The sequence below is a fragment of the Megalobrama amblycephala genome, linkage group LG17 (assembly GCF_018812025.1).
Source record: "Megalobrama amblycephala isolate DHTTF-2021 linkage group LG17, ASM1881202v1, whole genome shotgun sequence".
NCBI lineage: Eukaryota > Metazoa > Chordata > Actinopteri > Cypriniformes > Xenocyprididae > Megalobrama > Megalobrama amblycephala.
In genome coordinates this window covers 7,299,448-7,319,747 of record NC_063060.1, presented here as the reverse complement: position 1 = coordinate 7,319,747, position 20,300 = coordinate 7,299,448, and the positions used below count along the sequence as shown (strand labels likewise).

At 38.1% G+C, this 20,300-nt stretch overlaps 1 protein-coding gene across 1 annotated transcript; it reads right to left on the bottom strand.

Moving 5' to 3' along the window:
• Nucleotides 1-3,094: 3,094 nt before the first annotated feature.
• Nucleotides 3,095-14,640, bottom strand: viml (vimentin like). The gene is made up of 9 exons (XM_048164398.1): nucleotides 14,010-14,640; nucleotides 10,807-10,867; nucleotides 8,060-8,155; nucleotides 7,170-7,331; nucleotides 5,791-5,916; nucleotides 4,110-4,330; nucleotides 3,956-3,999; nucleotides 3,784-3,869; nucleotides 3,095-3,435 (listed from the first exon to the last, which is right to left on the bottom strand). The coding sequence occupies exons 1-9, from the start codon at nucleotides 14,510-14,512 to the stop codon at nucleotides 3,394-3,396; spliced, it is 1,341 nt and encodes a 446-aa protein (XP_048020355.1). The 5' UTR covers nucleotides 14,513-14,640; the 3' UTR covers nucleotides 3,095-3,393.
• Nucleotides 14,641-20,300: the final 5,660 nt, after the last annotated feature.

Sequence of the window (20,300 nt, the reverse complement as noted above, 5' to 3'; positions counted from 1 at the left end):
CGCTGGATCTCGTGCCGGAGATGGTTCGCGTTAGGCGGGGGAACTACTAACTTCAGACTGCCGCCCTGCGTTTCACTAGTATCCGAAAAATGCTGTGACTAACTAATAAATAATACATAATCAGTGTACAATTCTGAGAACATATTTTTACATCATAAGTATTTATATTCTGTATCTTTTTAAATAAAATAACATTTTATGCAAGGCATCAGCGTTTCCATCACGCGAAACGACCGAAGTGACACTTGTTTAGGTGACTCGCATCGCGCCCCTGTTTGTTGCTTTGCATAAAATTAAACAATATACAGAACAATAACGAATTTTTAGATAAAACAAAACGTACACATACCTGTATTTTACCGAAGACATGCACCATTTTGACAGAGCTGCACTGCTCTCTCCTGAAGAGGTCGCAGAAACACCGCGATAAATAACTCAACCCCTGGGTTAATTGTTATTTCTGACCCAGGATATGGGTAACACAAACACTACTCAAACACTGGGTTATGATGTCTGACCTAGGAGCTGGGTAACACAAAAACTACCCAAACACTAGAAAAATAACCCAAAAAAATGACCCAAAATGCTCAACCCAGGACTTTGGTAGAAAAAGTGTAATTTCATGTCGTTGCAATAATGATATTATTTTCTTTCTCATATCCCTGATGCAAAATCCAGCTTGCTAGCCGGTTTAGCTAGTCAAAGCTGGTCATTTACTGGTAAGTAGCTGGTTGACCAACATGTTCCAGACCAAGATGACCACCTTAAACTGGTGTGACCAACTGGTAGCTCGATTGTTTCTAGCCCTAAGATACAACATGAATTAGTTTTTTTTTGTTTTTGTTTTTTTTTAATAATAATAATAATCCATGTAATCCTTATATAGCAATTTGTTAGCAACTTTCATTAAAAATAAACATTTAAGAATGCTTGTAAGTGTAAAATTCACTATGTTGACCATAGAATCATCAGATCATAATTTACTCATAAACTGAAAACCCTAATTCTAAAACACATAGGACATTCCCAAGATAATTAACTGGAAAAATATAAATTGACTATAAATTGACTTTTTACTATTTAAGCTTGTTCCAATTGGCCAGAGGATGCATGAGTAGGAATTCTGTTCAAAATAAGTGACTTTAAAGGTGCCATCGAACATTTTTTTACAAGATGTAATATAAGTCTAAGGTGTCCCCTGAATGTGTCTGTGAAGTTTCAGCTCAAAATACCCCATAGATTTTTTTTTATTTAAGTTTTTTAACTGCCTATTTTGGGGCATAATTAGAAATGCGCCTATTCATGCTACGGCCCCTTTAATTGCTCATGCTCTCCGCCCCCTCCTGAGCTCTCGACTCTATCATTGCATAAACAAAGTTCACACAGTTAATTTAACCCTCAAAATGGATCTTTACAAAGTGTTCGTCATGCGGCATGTCTAATCGCGTACGTATGGTATTTATTTGGATGTTTACATTTGATTCTGAATGAGTTTGATAGTGTTCCGTGGCTAACGGCTAATGCTACACTGTTGGAGAGATTTATAAAGAATGAAGTTGTGTTTATGAATTATACAGACTGCAAGTGTTTAAAAAATGAAAATAACGACAGTCTTGTCTCCGTGAATACAGTAAGAAACGATGGTAACTTTAACCACATTTAACAGTACATTAGCAACATGCTAACGAAACATTTAGAAAGACAGTTTACAAATATCACTAAAAATATCATGTTATCATGGATCATGTCAGTTATTATTGCTCCATCTGCCATTTTTCACTATTGTTCTTGCTTGCTTACCTAGTCTGATGATTCAGCTGTGCACAGATCCAGACGTTAATACTGGCTGCCCTTGTGTAATGCCTTGAACATGAGCTGGCATATGCAAATATTGGGGTCATACATATTAATGAGCCCGACTGTTACGTAACAGTCGGTGTTATGTTGAGATTCACCTGTTCTTCGGAGGTCTTTTAAACAAATGAGATTTACATAAGAAGGAGGAAACAATGGAGTTTGAGACTCACTGTATGTCATTTCCATGAACTGAACTCTTGTTATTTAACTATGCCAAGGTAAATTCAATTTTTAATTCTAGGGCACCTTTAAACCTAGACCCCTGGATATTTTAAGGAGATTTTAAAACTACAACAGATTTGTATCTAATAGCAACTTAAATTTCAGTTTGTTTGTTTTTTCATCGCACAGAGCAATCATATGGCTTTGGGAAAAAATATAGTGCGCAAATCATATGACTACTTTTATGATATGTTTCTTGTTCCTTATAGAGCTTGACAGCCCTTTGGTCACTGTCATCTGTCCATGAATTAAAAAGAAGCATGGAAATTCTTCAAAATTCCTTATTTTGTATTCCATGGAAGAAAGAAAATCATTTGGGTTTGGACTGGAATGACATGGGAGTGAATGATTTTGCTTTCAAGGTGACCTATTCCTATAAGAAATGATGTTCAGTTATGACACCATCCACATGAGCTTGATGTGCCTCCCTGGGAGCGAACAGGAACTTGAACACTTGTGTCCAGGGAGTACAAGTCTCCATCACTGGAACAAACAGACCGGAACACACATCCTATCCCACATGAACCGCTAAAAGAACACTGAGGTGAGAGAAACACCCTGTTTTGAAAAGGTGCATTAAAAACTGAGACTTGAGACTGGGAATGACTTCTATTTTCTGTTCTTACAAATGTCCACACGATGGCAGTGATGGGCTTCAGATCCTGAACCAGTTCAGGAACAATCAAAACACTATAACAGAGTAATTATAAGAGGCCTTTTTATTTATTTATATCAACTTTAATAATAATTTAAAATATGCTGTAATAATTTACACAATTATTTTTCAGCTCAAAACTTTCCATTTTATTTTGTCTGCTCACTAATCCAAAATGAATTCCTGTCATTTTGAATCAATCCAACATGAGCCTAATAGGATTAGGATCAAATAAAAATCCCATTTGGAATCTTGTAAACAGTCTTTTTGGATTTTTTGTTATTAAGGTTGTGTCTTTTGCTCTTTTACTTTCAAAAATGTAATTTCCATGGAAGAAAAATCAGACAAAGAATGAAGTTCTTAAGAATACAAACACTTCTTTGATTATTTTTATTGAAGCATGTTGGCTCAGAAATGCTGTGTGGAAGATAAATGCAGGTTCAGACAATGAAAAGATTCACAGTACGCTAAAGGTCATGTGTTCTCACTCTGAGCAAAACTACAGGTTCTCTACTGGCTCAAATACTTAAGGTATATTTTTGGCAGATAAAAAGGCACTTTGAAGCAGGTTAATGTGGGTTGTTCACATTAGATTAGGTTGGTAGTTGGGATACAAAAAGGTGCTGCAGTGGATGATAATGGTAGGAGATTTCCCTCCATCACTCCAGATCATCGTGGTTCTGAGTGGACTCATTGATCACCTTAATGGAAGAGAAGAGCGGAAGTGTTCATGAGATTATCACTGACTTGAAATTAGATTAAACTGATTTCAGGTGTATTTTAAGTATAGAAATGTAATATTGTAAATTATAGAGATTATTAGAGGTTAATGTGAATTACAAAACATTAAGAAAAATAATGACATTTTTGGAGGAAAAGTGCTAAATTATTAATAAAATAATGTCACAGTGCAAAAACTTAACCCTATTATATGGTTCATTTACTGAATGAAAAAAACTAAATATTTAACATATTTAAATAAATACATAGAAGCATATTTTAGGACAATTGACTTGATTGAAAATGTGTGAAAATGCAGTGATAAGTACCTGGCCATCTCTGGTCTCAATGGTCTTAATAAGAACTTTCTTAGTAATTATATTTTCAGTAACAGGCTTGGACTCGAGCATCGCTTCTGTGAAAATGCAGTCTTCAATTAAACCGCACAAGCACATTTTTGTATGTTTCATTATGTTATTTATTGGTGACTTGATGTCTTACCTCTCAGACTGAAGGAGGGGAAATTTGGAAGAGGGGTTGTAATTCTACATCCAAGAGAATAAAATGTAAAATTATTTTTAAAAAACATAATAACATCCGTATCTCATTAAAGAAGTGAAGCAGTAATGCACTAAAAAAGGTTGGAAGTGTTCACCTGCTCTCCTCCCCCTCTAGAAGTTTCCTGTAGGTGGCGATCTCGATGTCCAGGGCCATCTTGACATTGAGCAAATCCTGATACTCACGCAGGTGTCTTGACATCTCGTCCTTCATGTTCCGTATGTCCTCCTCCAGCCGAGAGATGTTATCCTGGAAACTAGAAGACTCCATTCCAAAGTTCTCCTCCATCTCCCTCATCTGACGCTCCAGAGATTCATTCTGCATTATTTACATTAATAAAAGCTTTATTGACTGTGGACTTAATGTTATGGTAGTCATGGAATAACAGGTTTTTCTACACCAAGGTTCAGTGTTGGTGGTGATAAACGCTCCGAACCACTGATTCGAAACAAAAGATTCGTTAAGCTTCATGAAGCAGTGTTTTGAAATTGCTCATCATTAGATATTGTTGAATAAAGTCGATATTTGTTTTTTGGCACACAAAAAGTATTCTCGTCACTTCATAACATTAAGGTTGAACCACTGTAGTCACCTGAACTCTTTTAAATACGTCTTTAGTAGCTTTCTGGGCATCTGAAAGTGTTAATTATCTTGCTGGTAATGTCTCACTGAGCCATCAGATTTTATCAAAAATATCTTAATTTGTGTTCCAAAGATGAATGAAGGTCTTACAGGTGTGGATGAGGGTGAGTAATTAATGGGAGAATTTTCATTTTTGGGTGAACTAACCCTTTAAGACCTAAATATGTGTGTTGTAACTGGTTTTTGTAAAGACTGCATGCATTCTCAGCATTGCCACAAGAGGCTCTATAGCAGACATCAGTGCAAACTGACTTTTTCTACAGTCAGTTTTCTCTTTCAAATTGACTACAGTCATGGCAAAGCATCAGTTTAAAGAGAAAAGTTAAGTGTTAGTTAGTAAAACTCATGTTTATAGCTAGCTGAGTGAATAGTAAAACATCTGGTTTAAAGGATTAGTCCACTTTTAAATAAACTTTTCCTGATAATTTACTCACCCCCATGTCATCCAAGATGTCCATGTCTTTCTTTCTTCAGTCGAAAAGAAATTAAAGTTTTTGATGAAAGCATTCCAGGATTTTTTTCCATATAATGGACTTCAATGGGCACCAAACAGTTGAAGGTCAAAATTAGTTTCACTGCAGCTTCAAATTACAGGTCAAAGTTTTGAACTAATTTTTATATGCAATATTCTAGTTCAATAGTAACAATTAGTTCAAACTTTGACCTGAGGAGGGCAGTAATACACTTAGCAGTGTCTACACTGCTGGAATTCAAACAGAGAAGAAGAAGAGAGCTAGATGAGCATTTCTGGTTAAAATGTATAAAAAAAAATATTTTTTTTTAGAAAATGACCAATTGTTTCTCTAGATAAGACCATTATTTCTCGTCTGGGATCATGTAGAACAATTTGAAGCTGCAGTGAAGCTAATTATGACCTTCAATTGTTTGGTGCCCATTGAAGTCTACTATATGGAGAAAAATCCTGGAATGTTTTCATCAAAAACTTTCATTTCTTTTCAACTGAAGAAAGAAAGACATGGACAACTTGGATGACATGAGGGTGAGTAAATTATCAGGAAAAGTTTATTTAAAAGTGAACTAATCCTTTAATGGCCCCTTGAGTACTGAAGTTTGTTGTTACAGTCACAATCATCAGATTTCGGGTGAAAGAATATGTGTAAATGTAAGATGCTTACTGTTCCCTTGAGTGCTTCCACCTCGCAGGTGAGCGCCTGCACCTGTCGGCGGTATTCATTGGCCTCCTGCTTGGCCAATCGTAGAGCTTCATTATTCTTGTTAGCCGCTTCAGTCAGGTCAGCAAACTGACAGTGAATGAAGACGCGTTAGTAAAGGTAGGCAGAGTTTGGAAACAGAAGTAAAACTTAAATGCTGAAAAGGTGAAAAGACTGAAAAATTAGTTTAAAAAGAAAGGCGACTAAAATAATATATTTTAGTGAATGTGGGCTCATTTTTTGATGAGTGTTAAAGGTGCCCTAGAATTAAAAATTGAATTTATCTTGGCATAGTTAAATAACAAGAGTTCAGTACATGGAAATGACATACAGTGAGTCTCAAACTCCATTGTTTCCTCCTTCTTATGTAAACCTCATTTGTTTAAAAGACCTCCGAAGAACAGGCGAATCTCAACATAACACCGACTGTTACGTAACAGTCAGGATCATTAATATGTACGCCCCCAATATTTGCATATGCCAGCTCATGTTCAAGGCATTACACAAGGGCAGCCAGTATTAATGTCTGGATCTGTGCACAGCTGAATCATCAGACTAGGTAAGCAAGCAAGAACAACAGCGAAAAATGGCAGATGGAGCAATAATATCTGACATGATCCATGATATCATGATATTTTTAGTGATATTTGTAAATTGCCTTTCTAAATGTTTCGTTAGCATGTTGCTAATGTACTGTTAAATGTGGTTAAAGTTACCATCATTTATTACTGTATTCACGGAGACAAGAGTGCCGTTGCTATTTTCATTTTTAAACACTTGCAGTCTGTATAATTCATAAACACAACTTCATTCTTTATAAATCTCTCCAACAGTGTGTAATGTTAGCTTTAGCCATGGAGCATACTATCAAACTCATTCAGAATCAAATGTAAACATCCAAATAAATACCATTTAGACATGCTGCATGACGAACACTTTGTAAAGATCCATTTTGAGGGTTATATTAGCTGTGTGAACTTTGTTTATGCTGGTTAAGGCAAGCGCAAGCTCCGGGGGAGGGGAGCACGAGATTTAAAGGGGCCGCGCAGCCTGAATCGCCGCATATTTAATGATGCCCAAAATAGGCAATTAAAAAAATGAATAAAAAAAAATCTATGGGGTATTTTGAGCTGAAACTTCACAGACATATTCAGGGGACACCTTAGACTTATATTACATCTTTTAAAAAGACGTTCTACGGCACCTTTAAAAGCAGAAGAAGCTCATCTGACAGTTATGACTTGCAGAAAAAAGTAGAAGCAAGATAGAGATTGCAAAGAACCCAAAGAAGAGGCTAAGATGTTGAAACCCCCATTAATGGTGGAAAAGCTCATGTTAAATACCTTGGATTTGTACCAATCCTCTGACTCCTGGATGTTTTTGGATGCCAGGTTCTCATACTGCAGTCTGACGTCTCTCAGAGCAGCTGTCAGATCAGGTTTAGCAATGTCCATATCCACCTGCACCTGCTGGCCCTGGATCTGTGCCTGCAGCTCAGCCAGCTCCTACACAGAGAGAGATGTAGTGTGTTCTACATCTGTCATACCTCCTTTTCTTGTGTGACCAAAAACAGAGCCAGATTTTGACATTCTGAGTAACTTTTGCTTGTGCAAAACTTGTTGCCATAATGCTAGGGTGTTGCTATGCAGTGGAAACAGCACACATACTGTAGATGGTTTTGTCATGTGGTACTTGTAACCTTTTCATTCAAACACAAACATTTTATTATTTATTTCATTTTATATATAGAATGCTGGAATGGATTTACATTTGTATGACAAGTATAAATCTTTGGAATTAATAGATTAAAACAACGTTTTAGTTCACAAAAGTCGCCAAGACAAAGTGCTGCATCCAGAGGTTTGAATCTGACTTAATGTAAATCCCTAGACTTTTTGTTAGAAACACAAATTATAATATAATATAATATAATATAATATAATATAATATAATATAATATAATATAATATAATATAATATAATACAATATAGGCAAGTTTATTTATATAGCACATTTCATACACATTGGTAAATCAAAGTGCTTTACATAAAAAGGAATCATAAAATAATACTCGATTCCTAACTGCCTGATCACTAAGTTTATAATATAATATAATAAATATATTACTTATATTAATTTTGGGTAAACTATCCCTTTAATGCCCTTTACTGTGAGTTAAAGCAGAAGTTTGCCCCAATCTGAGGAAATAAAAACTGTGACAGTGTATCTCACCTCATCGTGGAGCTTTTTCAGGAAGGCAATTTCATCCTGGAGAGACTCCACCTTCCTCTCCAGATCCACTCGAGCAAGAGCAGCGCTGTCCACATCCTGCACAACATCAACAACATTATATGACACAGCAGCACTACTGTATTGAGCACAGATGCACAGCAAGCACACAGTGAAGAGGTCTTTGTGTTTTAATGAGTATCTGGGTTGGGCACAATGCCCTGCAGTCTGTGTGGCACCATTCGGATGTCTGCTGACGGGACTACCACATCCCAAATTAAAACCATGAATAAACAGGGCTTTAACAAACTCACACCGTTTTTATGCTTGACACATGCTCTCTCTCACACACACACACACACATCCAGACATTCCTGCCTTTGGCAGCCAGATCAGCCACAACAGTTTGCTTTGTCAGGGTCTGCTGGTCTGCTGGAAGAGCAATCAGCAGCGATGGAGATTTCCCAGCGCTAATGCCAGAGACAAAGACATTCAGCTCCGAGCCTGACATCCCACACAGAGCCATTCCTCAAACACAGACCCAAACCAGAATCTCTAACCCAGTTCCAAATTAAACCCAGACTTGTTTGTTTCTGTGATTAAATAGAGAAAATTTCCTGCAAGCAGCAATAGTGTACATTAGATGTTTATAGCGCACCTTGTGGCTCAAAGATTATGAGTAGATTCACAACTATTTATTACTTTATACGTTTGTTCTCCTATACATTGTTCCTTGAGCCTCTTCTGCTCACCAAGACTGCATTTATTTGATCAAAATAAAGTAAAAACACTAATATTGTGAAATATAATTACAAACAATCCTATTTCTATTTTAATATATTTTTAAATATAAGTAATTTATTTCTGTGATCAAAGCTGAATTTTCAGCATCATTACTCCAGTCTTCAGTGTCACATGATCCTTCAGAAATCATTCTAATATGTTGATTTGCTGCTCAAGAAACATTTCTTATTATTAAAGGTGCCCAAGAATGCTTTTTCACAAGATGTAATATAAGTCTAAGGTGTCTCCTGAATGTGTCTGTGAAGTTTCAGCTCAAAATACCCCATAGATTTTTTTTAAATTAATTTTTAAACTGCCTATTTTGGGGCATCATTAACTATACCCTGATTTTGGCAGCACCGCCCCTTTAAATGGCGTGCTCCCTGCCACACGAGCTCTCGACTATATTACAGTGCATTTACAAAGTTCACACAGCTAATATAACCCTCAAATGGATCTTTACAAGATGTTCGTCATGCATGCTGTATGCATGCTTCGAATTATGTGAGTAAAGTATTTATTTTGATGTTTATGTTTGATTCTGTATGAGTTTGAGGCTATGCTCTGTGGCTAACGGCTAATGCTACACTGTTGGAGGGATTTATAAAGAATGAAGTTGTGTTTATGCCTTATACAGACTGCACATGTTTAAAAATGAAAATAGCGACGGCTCTCTTGTCTCCGTGAATACAGTAAGAAACGATGGTAACTTTAACCACATTTAACAGTACATTAGCAACATGCTAATGAAACATTTAGAAAGACAATTTACAAATATCACTAAAAATATCATGCTATCATGGATCATGTCAGTTATTATTGCTCCATCTGCCATTTTTCGCTGTTGTTCTTGCTTGCTTACCTTGTCTGTGCACAGATCCAGACGTTAATACTGTCTTTCCTTGTCTAATGCCTTGAACATGGGCTGGCATATATGCAAATATTGGGGTCATACATATTAATGATCCCGACTGTTACGTAACAGTCGGTGTTATGTTGAGATCCGCGTGTTTTCCGGAAGTCTTTTAAACAAATGAGATTTATATAAGAAGAAGGAAGCAATGAGGTTTGAAACTCATTGTATGTCTTTTCCATGTACTGAACTCTTGTTATTTAACTATGCCCAGATAAATTCAATTTTTGATTCTAGGGCACCTTTAATGTTGAAAATACTTGTGCTGCTTAATATTTTTGTGGAAACCATGTCATTTTGCCAGGATTTTTTGATGAATACAAAGTTCCAAAGAACAGAGTTTATTTGAAATTCAATTATTTGTAACATTATAAATGCCTTATTGTCATTTTTCATCAATTCAATGCATCCTTGCTAAATAAATGTATAAATTTGTTCAAAAAATAAAATAATAATAATCATATTGACCACAAACTTTTGAATAGAATTGTAGATTATTGTTAAAATAGTGTCTGAACTGTCATCCACCCATGCAGAAATTACACAATTTTATCAATTCATCTCATCCTGTGTTGCTCAATTTTTTTTACTTCTATGTAATGAAAACTTGTGTTATGTCTTGCTACCCTTAAAGGAATAGTTCAGCTAAAAATTAAAATTCACATCACATTATGAGCAAAAAAATACTATGGAAGTCAATTGGGTCCATCAACTGTTTGGTTACAACATTCTTCAAAATATCTTCTTTTGTGTTTAACAGAAGAAAGAAATTCATACAACTTGAGGGTGAGTAAATGATGACAGAATTTTCATTTTTGGGTGAACAAACCCTTTAAATGTTGCAACAAGTATTGCCGTATTTCTGAAACTCTAACAGCAGTAATGATAAGATCTTCATCTATATACATCAGCAAAAGCCTCATGAATGAATTTCCTGCACAATTGCAGATTCTTCTTAGAACAAATATTGCAGATACACTGCCCTTTGAAATAATATATGTAGCAATAGTTATGTTCCTCAAAACCTTTAGTTTTAAACACAATCATGTTTTACCTGTCTGAAACTCCTCATGCTGTTCTCTGCATCTTCTCGCTGCAGAATCTCATTCTGCAGTCTGTAAATGACAGACATCAATAAGAAATCACCTTGGTTTATTTAAAAATATTTACCATTGCAAAATATTTTCTGCCTGATTTGACATTTTAAAGAGGTGGTTCATTGCGATTTCACTTTTTTAACTTTAGTTAGTGTGTAATGTTGCTGCTTGAGCATAAGCAGTATCTGCAAAGTTACAGCTCTGAAAGTTCAATGCAAATGGAGATATTGTCTTTAAAGTTATGGCAGTTAAATACCTACAAAAACGAGAATCGTGACAATGTATACCGGACAGCGAATCACAATACACAGCACCAGCTAACCAATCTAAGTCCATTGTGTATTTCTGAGGGAGGGGCTTCACAGAACCAGGAACTCAACAGAACGTTTTAGGAGAAGGGAAACATCAGTATAGAATTTTTTTTTTTTTTACGAAGCATTAAGACTGTGCCCCATAAACAAAATCAAGCCTAGAAAAAAAACAAGTAAACCACCCCTTTAAAATTAGTTTCACTCACTATAGTTTATTTATTTTATTTATTACACAGCTTATTGGTCAATCACAGCATTTAGTAGTCATATGCTTCTCTATAATGACTTTGAATGTTCTCATGAGCAATTATATTCGGGCTCAAACAAGTATTTACACACTACTCACTTGAAATGATTTTCATTGCATTAGACCGCAAAATAATATAAACAGTGGCATATGCAAACAAATGATGCTAGAGCTAGATGCTTTGACAAATTGCAAAGTTTCCAAATAGGTTTTGTCTTCATTCTGCACAGGGTACAGCAAGGTTAAAGGCCCTCCGAGGTAAAAGGCACAATTGATTTTATATTTTCCAAAACACTAAAACGCAAACATCACCACAGCACTTTCCTGAACATTGGTCTGTCACTATTCACTGCACAATGTCCCTGATGCATGAGGTCACTCACTGTGTGCAATTACAAATTATATTTAACTAATTGATTTAATATTTAAAGAATTAGTTCACTCAAAAATGAAAATTCTGTCATTAATTACTCACCCTCATGTCATTCCAAACCCATAAGACCTTCGTTCATCTTCGAACACAATTTAAGATATTTTTGATAAAATCCGATGGCTCAGTGAGGCCTGCATTGACAGCAAAATAATTTACACTTTCAAACGCCCAGAAAGCTACTATTAAAAACAGTTCATGTGACTACAGTGGTTCAACCTTTACCTCTAGAATACTTTTTGTGCACCAAAAAAACAAAATTATGACTTTATTCAACAATATCTAGTGATGGGTGACTTCAAAACACTGCTTCATGAAGATTTTAAGCTTTACGAATCTTTTGTTTCGAATCAGTGGTTTGGAGCGTGTATCAAACTGCCAAAGTCACGTGAACCATTGAAATTTCGAAACGTTTCGAAACACTTATGATGTAACAAAGCCTTGTTTACTGAAATCACATGACTTTTGCAGTTTGATACATGCTCCGAACCATTGATTCGAAACAAAAGATTCGTAAAGCTTTGAAGCTTCATGAAGCAGTGTTTTGAAATCGCCCATCACTAGATATTGTTGAATAAAGTTGTCATTTTGACTTTTTTGGCACACAAAAAGTATTCTCATCGCTTCATAACATTAAGGTTGAACCACTGTAGTCACATGAACTGTTTTAAACATGTCTTTAGTAGCTTTCTGGGCATCTGAAAGTGTAAATTTTCTTGCTGTCAATGGAGGCCTCACTGAGTCATCGGATTTTATCAAAAATATCTTAATTTGTGTTCTGAAGATGAATGAAGATCTTGAACGACATGAGGGTGAGTAATTAATGACAGAATTTTCATTTTTGGGTGAACTAACCCTTTTATCATTTTTAAATGTTGATTTGTTGCAAAGGATTGCACACTTACTTAAAAAAAGAAGGGGTTTGTTATAGTACACAAACTCCTGTATGCCAATATTATGTAATTTTGTTATTTTGAATGAGAATTTCCTTAATTTGCTACCCAAAAAAAGCATCTTGCTCTCTATCAATGATATTTTGCATATTATAATCAGGGTAAAAAACTTAGAATGGGATGTTTTAACCAAATAGTGGTTAATAAAGTGAAAAATTTTATATATATATTTTTTATTAAATATATATTTTATTAAATATATTTAACATTTAATTACTGAAGTTTGCATTTCACCGTTTTTATTCATTTTGAGGAATACTGAATTTGTTTTTGTGCAAGTGAAATGAGTAAATGAATGCTCACATTTATTCTAGATTAGAACAATACACCTCTGCACTTACTCCTGATTTCTCTCAACATGGGGACAGATGTCAGTCAATAAATGGGGAAAAAAGTAGCCTATAATTTCATTACTTATTTGAAATTTAACTGATATTTTTTTATAAATTTATAAGTAATGCATCACATTACTAGTTAGAAAGACAGGTCTTTTTCTGTAGAGTTAGGTACGTTCTCTTCATTGTCTGCTCCTATTATTAGTGGAGTACCTCAGGGCTCTATTTTGGGTCTGCTTCTTTTTAACTTACATATACGTCCACTGGGGAATATTATTAAGAAGCACAATGTTTCATTTCATTCTTATGCCGATGATACACAGCTGTACCTGCCGTTGACAGCTTGCGATTCCGTTCAACCTTTGTTGAAATGCATCTGGGACATTAAGAAATAGTTATCAAATAATTTCTCCAACTTGAGGACAAAATGAAACTAACAGGAGTAATCTCATTAAGGAGCTGGGTAATCATTTCCCCCCAGTTTCCTCCCAGGTTAGGAACCTTGGTGTCATCCTGGACTAAGAATTATATTTATCCAAACAAATAATTCTTTTGTTAAGAATAGTTTTTATCAACTGCGGATTATTTCCAAACTTAAATCATTTTTGTCATTCCAAGACTTGGAGAAGGTTATTCATGCTTATATTACCTCACGCTTAGACGCTTTTATTACCTCAAGCTTATCTCATTGTATTTGGGTCTTCCTCAGTCATCGCTTTACTACTTACTTGAAAATGTAATCTGATTACATTACTCGCGTTACTTGTAATGCGTTACACTGCTGTAGATACCACTTGGTATTCTTTCTGTACGATCTAATGCAATGACATTCACACATTAACGTGCCGAAACATTTTGTGCAGTTTTGTGAATGTTTGTCATACTTCTCTCTGAGTCGCTCTATATCTTCTGCCATGTTGTCTCGCGCCACTTCCACGTGTGCTTTCTCCGTGGTGAGCTGGTCCACCTGTCGCCTCAAGTCTCGCATCTCCTCCTCATAGAGATCAGCGATGCTGGAAGATCTCTGACCCCGCAGCTGCTCCAGCTCCGCGCACAGGATCTTGTTCTGCTGCTCCAGGAAACGCACCTTCTCGATGTAACTGGCGAAGCGGTCGTTTAGTGACTGCATCTGCGCCTTTTCATTGAGACGATTCACCTTGAATTCCTTATTTAAGGCATCCGAGAGATTAAAATCAACAGTCTCAGAGCTCAGTCGTGGCATCGCCGCGCTACTTCGGAGTTTGGAGCTCTTCGACGCGTAAATAACCGGAGCCGAGGAGACGCCGAAAGACACCTGTGAGCGCATGAGACTGGACGTCTGGCGGCTGGAGAACCCGCTGCTCCGGCTCACATCTCCAAATCGCTTTCTGTACGAGGAGGTTGACATCGTGAACTTTAATATCTGTTGTAGCTCTGCGCACAGTTTCTGTCTTCATGAACTGTCCCAAACGGGGAGCGACAGTGTGAGAGGAAGCATCATTTATAGTCAAGTCATTATGCAAATCACATAACGCTGCTGGAGGATTTGAGTGACACAAACAGAACCCTATTGAGTTCCTGGCCGAGAGAATTTCAAGAGTTATTTTACTTTTCTCCGCCTACTGAGGAAATAAACTAATAGAATTAAAGGCCACCAGATACAACATGTGGCGTTTTATTATGGATTTGAAACTAGCACTTAGTTATTTCACCAAAACCAAATATGTAGGCTATGTATAGGACTATTTTATCTTAATTGTTATTTAATTATTTTAATATAATTTTGATTTGTATTATTTATTATTCTATTGTTATTAATTTATTATAACAATATAACTGTTAATTTTGTTTTCGATGTGACTGGATTTAGTTTTAATTAATTAAGTTTTGATCCATTAAAAATTTAAATAACGTTGAACCTAAAAGTATCACGCCATCATTTAAAGGGTTTGTTCACCCAAAAATTAAACTTCTGTCATCTTTTACTCACCCTCATGTCGTTCCAATTTTTAATGGGTCAAAACAAAATTAAAACTAAATCCAGTTAGCCCTACATTGCAAACTAAATAAATGAATAAACAAAGATAAAATTTAATAATAAAGAAAATAATTATAATTTATCATTCCATTAATAACAGTAGAATACGAACAATTTAAAAATACGAAATAAATAAATAAATAAATAAAATACATATTTGTCTTTGGTGAAGTAAGTGTGATCGTTTCGAATCCATAATAAAATGCCACAGTACAAAGGACATGTGGTTCGTTGTTCCAAACCCGATTTTCGGAACACAAATTAAGATATTTTCAATAAAATCTGAGCGATTTCTGTCCCTTCATTGACAGCTACTCAACTACCACTTCGACACTTCATAAAGTTCATAAAGAGATCTTAAAACTAATTCATTTGAATCAGGCGGTTTAGTCCAAACGTGCTGCGTAACACGAGAATGAACCTCATTGGTTCTCACACATCAAGCGAACATGCTTGGGCTTCCGGTTACCATATCTGGGGCACGTTCAAGCTCAAACCGGTGCGCAACATTTTGCTAGGTTTTCCGGGTTGAACGACATCTTTCCTGGAAACGGTGTGCAACGGTGTACAACTGTTACGTGTAGATGGTGCAGAGACGAGGCAGATACGGATTTCCACAATATAATAAGTACTTTAATTAACACAGGGCAGGAACACCAAACTAACACTTAACACAACAGAGAACGGACGAGGAGTGAAGGGAGTGAGTGCAATATATGGGGAGTGCTGACAATAGAGTCCAGGTGAAGGTGATGAGTGCTGATGAGGAGCTGACGAGGGAAGTGAGTGCAGGTGTGGAAACAGGAGGATCTTGGGAAATGAAGTCCAGGGAAACAAGGGTTCTGTGACATTACCCCCCCTCCCGGTAGGCGCGTCCTCGCGCCGTAGATGAAACAACCGGGAGGGGGGCGGGCGCCCTGGAGACCTCAAGCTGGTGCAGGGGGGGGAGCAAACTGGAGTGGAGGTCTCCAGGGCAGGTTCAAAAGCCATGGCAGGTCAGGGGCTGAAGGCAGCCATGGCGGGTCAGGGGCTGAAGGCAGCCATGGCGGGTCAGGGGCTGAAGGCAGCCATGGCGGGTCAGGGGCTGAAGGCAGCCATGGCGGGTCAGGGGCTGAAGGCAGCCATGGCGGGTCAGGGGCTGAAGGCAGCCATGGCGGGTCAGGGGCTGAAGGCAGCCATGGCGGGTCAGGGGCTGAAGGCAGCCATGCAGCGGGCATACATGGCGGGTCAGGTGCAGCGGGCAGCCATGGCGGGTCAGGTGCAGCGGGCAGCCATGGCGGGTCAGGTGCAGCGGGCAGCCATGGCGGGTCAGGTGCAGCGGGCAGCCATGGCGGGTCAGGAGCCGAAGCCTTCGAGGCGTTGAGCCCAGGCGTCGCTGAAGGACTGGCGGGTGATGGCGGAACCGAAGGCTCCGCCGACCGAAGCGCAGCCGGGGCTCCAGAAGGCCGCAGTGGAAGCAGGAGGACAGCCAACAAAATGAACACCGGGGGGGAGTGAGGAGGCCAACTGAATCCGAGGGACGGAGTGACGGAGCGGAGACGGAGGAGTGTAGTCCAGAGAGGAGGGCAGGCTGACGAGTGAATAAGGTGTGAGTGGAGGCAGGATGGATACTGGTGAAGCTGGTGGACTGATGGGCAACGGTGGAGCAGAGGGAGGTTGGAGCCGGGGTGAAGGTAATCGCCCAGAGGTCCGAGGTGGAGATCTGGGCGAGGGGGCTTGAGGTGGAGGTGCAGTATAGACATGACTTGGAGGAGGCGGGAGAGGGAGGCAGGGAGGGAAAACAGTCTTTGGGCTGGAGAGTTCAATCACAGAGACCATACTAGGAGCGGCTGGCTCGGCGGCGGCGGCTGGAGCGGCAGGACGGAGGCTGACTGACTGGCCCGGCCAACCGTGTTTCTGGATGGCCTGGAGACAAACACACATCCTGAACCTGTTCCACGAAAAATTTGGACTCATTCAAAAACAAAATTAAATTGATAGTTTCGCTTAAGGAGAGACGAAAATCAGGTTCGTTTAAACGGACAGTGTTGTCGTCCAGACCATCCAGAAACAGGGCGATCAAACGTGCTTCAGGCCAGTCAGACAAAAAAGCAAGCTCAGCGAACTCCTCCACATACCTCTCCAGCGAACGACCCACCTGTAAGAGTCCAATGAGCCGCTCACCAGCTGTCCAGGATGAGAGAGGCATGGGAGAAGTTGGAGCCCGGGAGAAGAAGGAAGCTTCCATCTTTTTTCTTTTTTTTTTTCTGTGGAAAATCCGGTAGTTTCAGGTCCGTTCTTCTGTTACGTGTAGATGGTGCAGAGACGAGGCAGATACGGATTTCCACAATATAATAAGTACTTTAATTAACACAGGGCAGGAACACCAAACTAACACTTAACACAACAGAGAACGGACGAGGAGTGAAGGGAGTGAGTGCAATATATGGGGAGTGCTGACAATAGAGTCCAGGTGAAGGTGATGAGTGCTGATGAGGAGCTGACGAGGGAAGTGAGTGCAGGTGTGGAAACAGGAGGATCTTGGGAAATGAAGTCCAGGGAAACAAGGGTTCTGTGACAGCAACAGGTTTGAGATACGTTTTCTCTTGTTTGGTGGGTGTGTCAGCCCAATCAGCTGCAAAATGTATATAAACCACGCGGTATTAAAGAGACAGCTCGCACAATGGGTATTAATGAAACATAAAAATACTATACTTATATATTTTGCTATTGTATTGTGAAGTGATACTTTAATAAACTTTTATATTCTCCTCTGATTATATAATGGTAGGCTAAATTTTACAATAGCACAACAACAGTGATCATCAATAATGATAAGCCTAATACTCACAATAAAAATAATATATCATATCACACAGTCTCAGAGGTAAGAAATGGATTATCCTTCACCTGAAATATTTATCTTTTTATCCTGAAATGCAAGGCAAGTGTCGGATCACAATAATTAGAAGTTTCCACAAATCCCTTCACTCGATTAGGATGTTCTCTTTTATTCAGGACGGCAAGGGCAGTGACTGTAACATCGAGCGTATTTTGCAGTATTAAACACGTATTTATACCGACTTCATCAGGCTCCGAAAATTCTTCAAAAAGAACACAAAGAATGGCCTTCTCAGCTGCCATAGTTGCAACTCTTGCGTCATCAGAACAGGGTGTTCAACGCACCACCGTTTCCGTTTAAAAAAGTTTTGCAATGTTTTGTCGGGGCTGAATGCAGCCCTGATGTGCGAGTTGATGAATGTGAATAAAAGCCTAAATTAAATCTGTTCATCAAAGCGATCGAGTCTCTTCAGAATATTTTGACTAAACCGCTCAATTCATATGGATTAGTTTTACGATCTCTTTATGAACTTTTTGAAGCATCAAAGTGGTAGTTGTGTAATGGACGTAGGCCAGTAAGAGCTATTTGCGTGATCCTCACTCCTTTGATCTCAAGAGGTGCTCTAGTGACTGACTCTAGAGACTGCGGGCTTTAGCATCCTTTTTAGAGTGCCCACCTCCCATGCGGACGGGCCAGGGTTTGCGTCCCGCTTGGAGCGGGCGGTGCAACCTGGAGGGGCTACAGTTGCGTAGACTGTCAATGGAGGGACAGAAATCTCTCAGATTTCATTAAAATCATTTTTATTTCAAAGATGAAAGTCTTACGGGTTTGGAATGACATGATGGTGAGTAAATGATGACAGAATTTTCATTTTTGGGTGAACTAACCCTTTAATACATTGCTCCATATAACCTTTTTGGTTTCTTTTAGTCAAGAACCCATAGGTTCTATAGCACCCCATAGAACCTTTTTATGTAGTGTTATTCATTATGCATACGCCTTAAGCTTTTTGTCAAATCAAGAGATGATCTTTTCCAAAATCCTCTGGATGATGATTCACAAACACATAAAATTATGTACATAGAACATGTTCTCAAACAAAGCTGTGGTTTTGTTTGGTAATTGCAGCTGTTTTACCAAAGACACATATTCAGAACAGCACATCTTTTTTTCCGTATTACCTTGAATGTTATCGAGAGGATTGTTGAACTTCTTTGTGATAACATCTTATTGTTATCCAGTGCATGACTCTGACTCATTATCTTATATTTAGTTTTGTCATGCCTAAACTATCCAAGCTCCAGTTGAAGGTCAGGGTCCATTCGTTTTTGTGCACTAAACACTAATAGCTTAAAAAGTTGTTTCACAAATTACACACCCATCTGTAAAACACATAATGTAGGCTAAATATGCTGTGTCAGTATATTCAACTGTGATCACTATTCAAACAAATCTTTATATGCTGAGCTAGATCAACTGCCACCAGAAATCTGTTTCTCAAACCACCGACCTACTAAATTTCACAAGTCATTTCACACAAAACCACAACAGGTCATTTGGTGAAACATTGGAATTTTTTTCCTGCCATTTCAAGAAATATTTTAACCTGTAAAGCGAGGCTGCATTAGAAGACAAGAGAGATCACGGCAGTTGTTTACTCCATCCTAGACTAATCACGTAAAGAGATGAAAAGACCCTTGAGTCGCACAAACATCATTCTTGAGCTTTTTTTGGAAGCTGAAATTCCTTCATTTGGAGAGTTAATTCAATATTGCGTTTTAGGGAACATGTTTGTCTGTTAACACTGGTCTTTTCTCAAGCCTTACACTTCCATATTAAATTACTTCATTTTATACTTCATATATTAGTAAGATATTCCGTTTGTAGCCAGACTGAGAGACAGATGCTTTACAGCTGGTGTTATTTTTTGATGAATCCTTGGTTCTTAACCTCCAGCCTATCTTGGCTGAAAAGCTTGTTTGTTTTACTTCTTGTGATTTTGAGCTAGGCCTACTGATCATCATGTCCTGTTACTATAGAAACTCAAGTAAACATGTCTCAAGTAAACAGTTTTTTTTCCTGTTAAAAGAGTGCAAATTGCTAATTCAGTGACACACCAGTATAGTTCGATTCACAAACAAATGACTCTTACGGAGGGACTCAGTGAATCAAAAACACACCAGTGTAGTCCGATTCACAAACAAATGACTCTTACGGAGGGACTCAGTGAATCAAAAACACACCAGTGTAGTCCGATTCACAAACAAATTACTCTTATGGACCGATTCAGTGAGTCAAAAACACACCAGTGTAGTCCGATTCACAAATAAATGACTA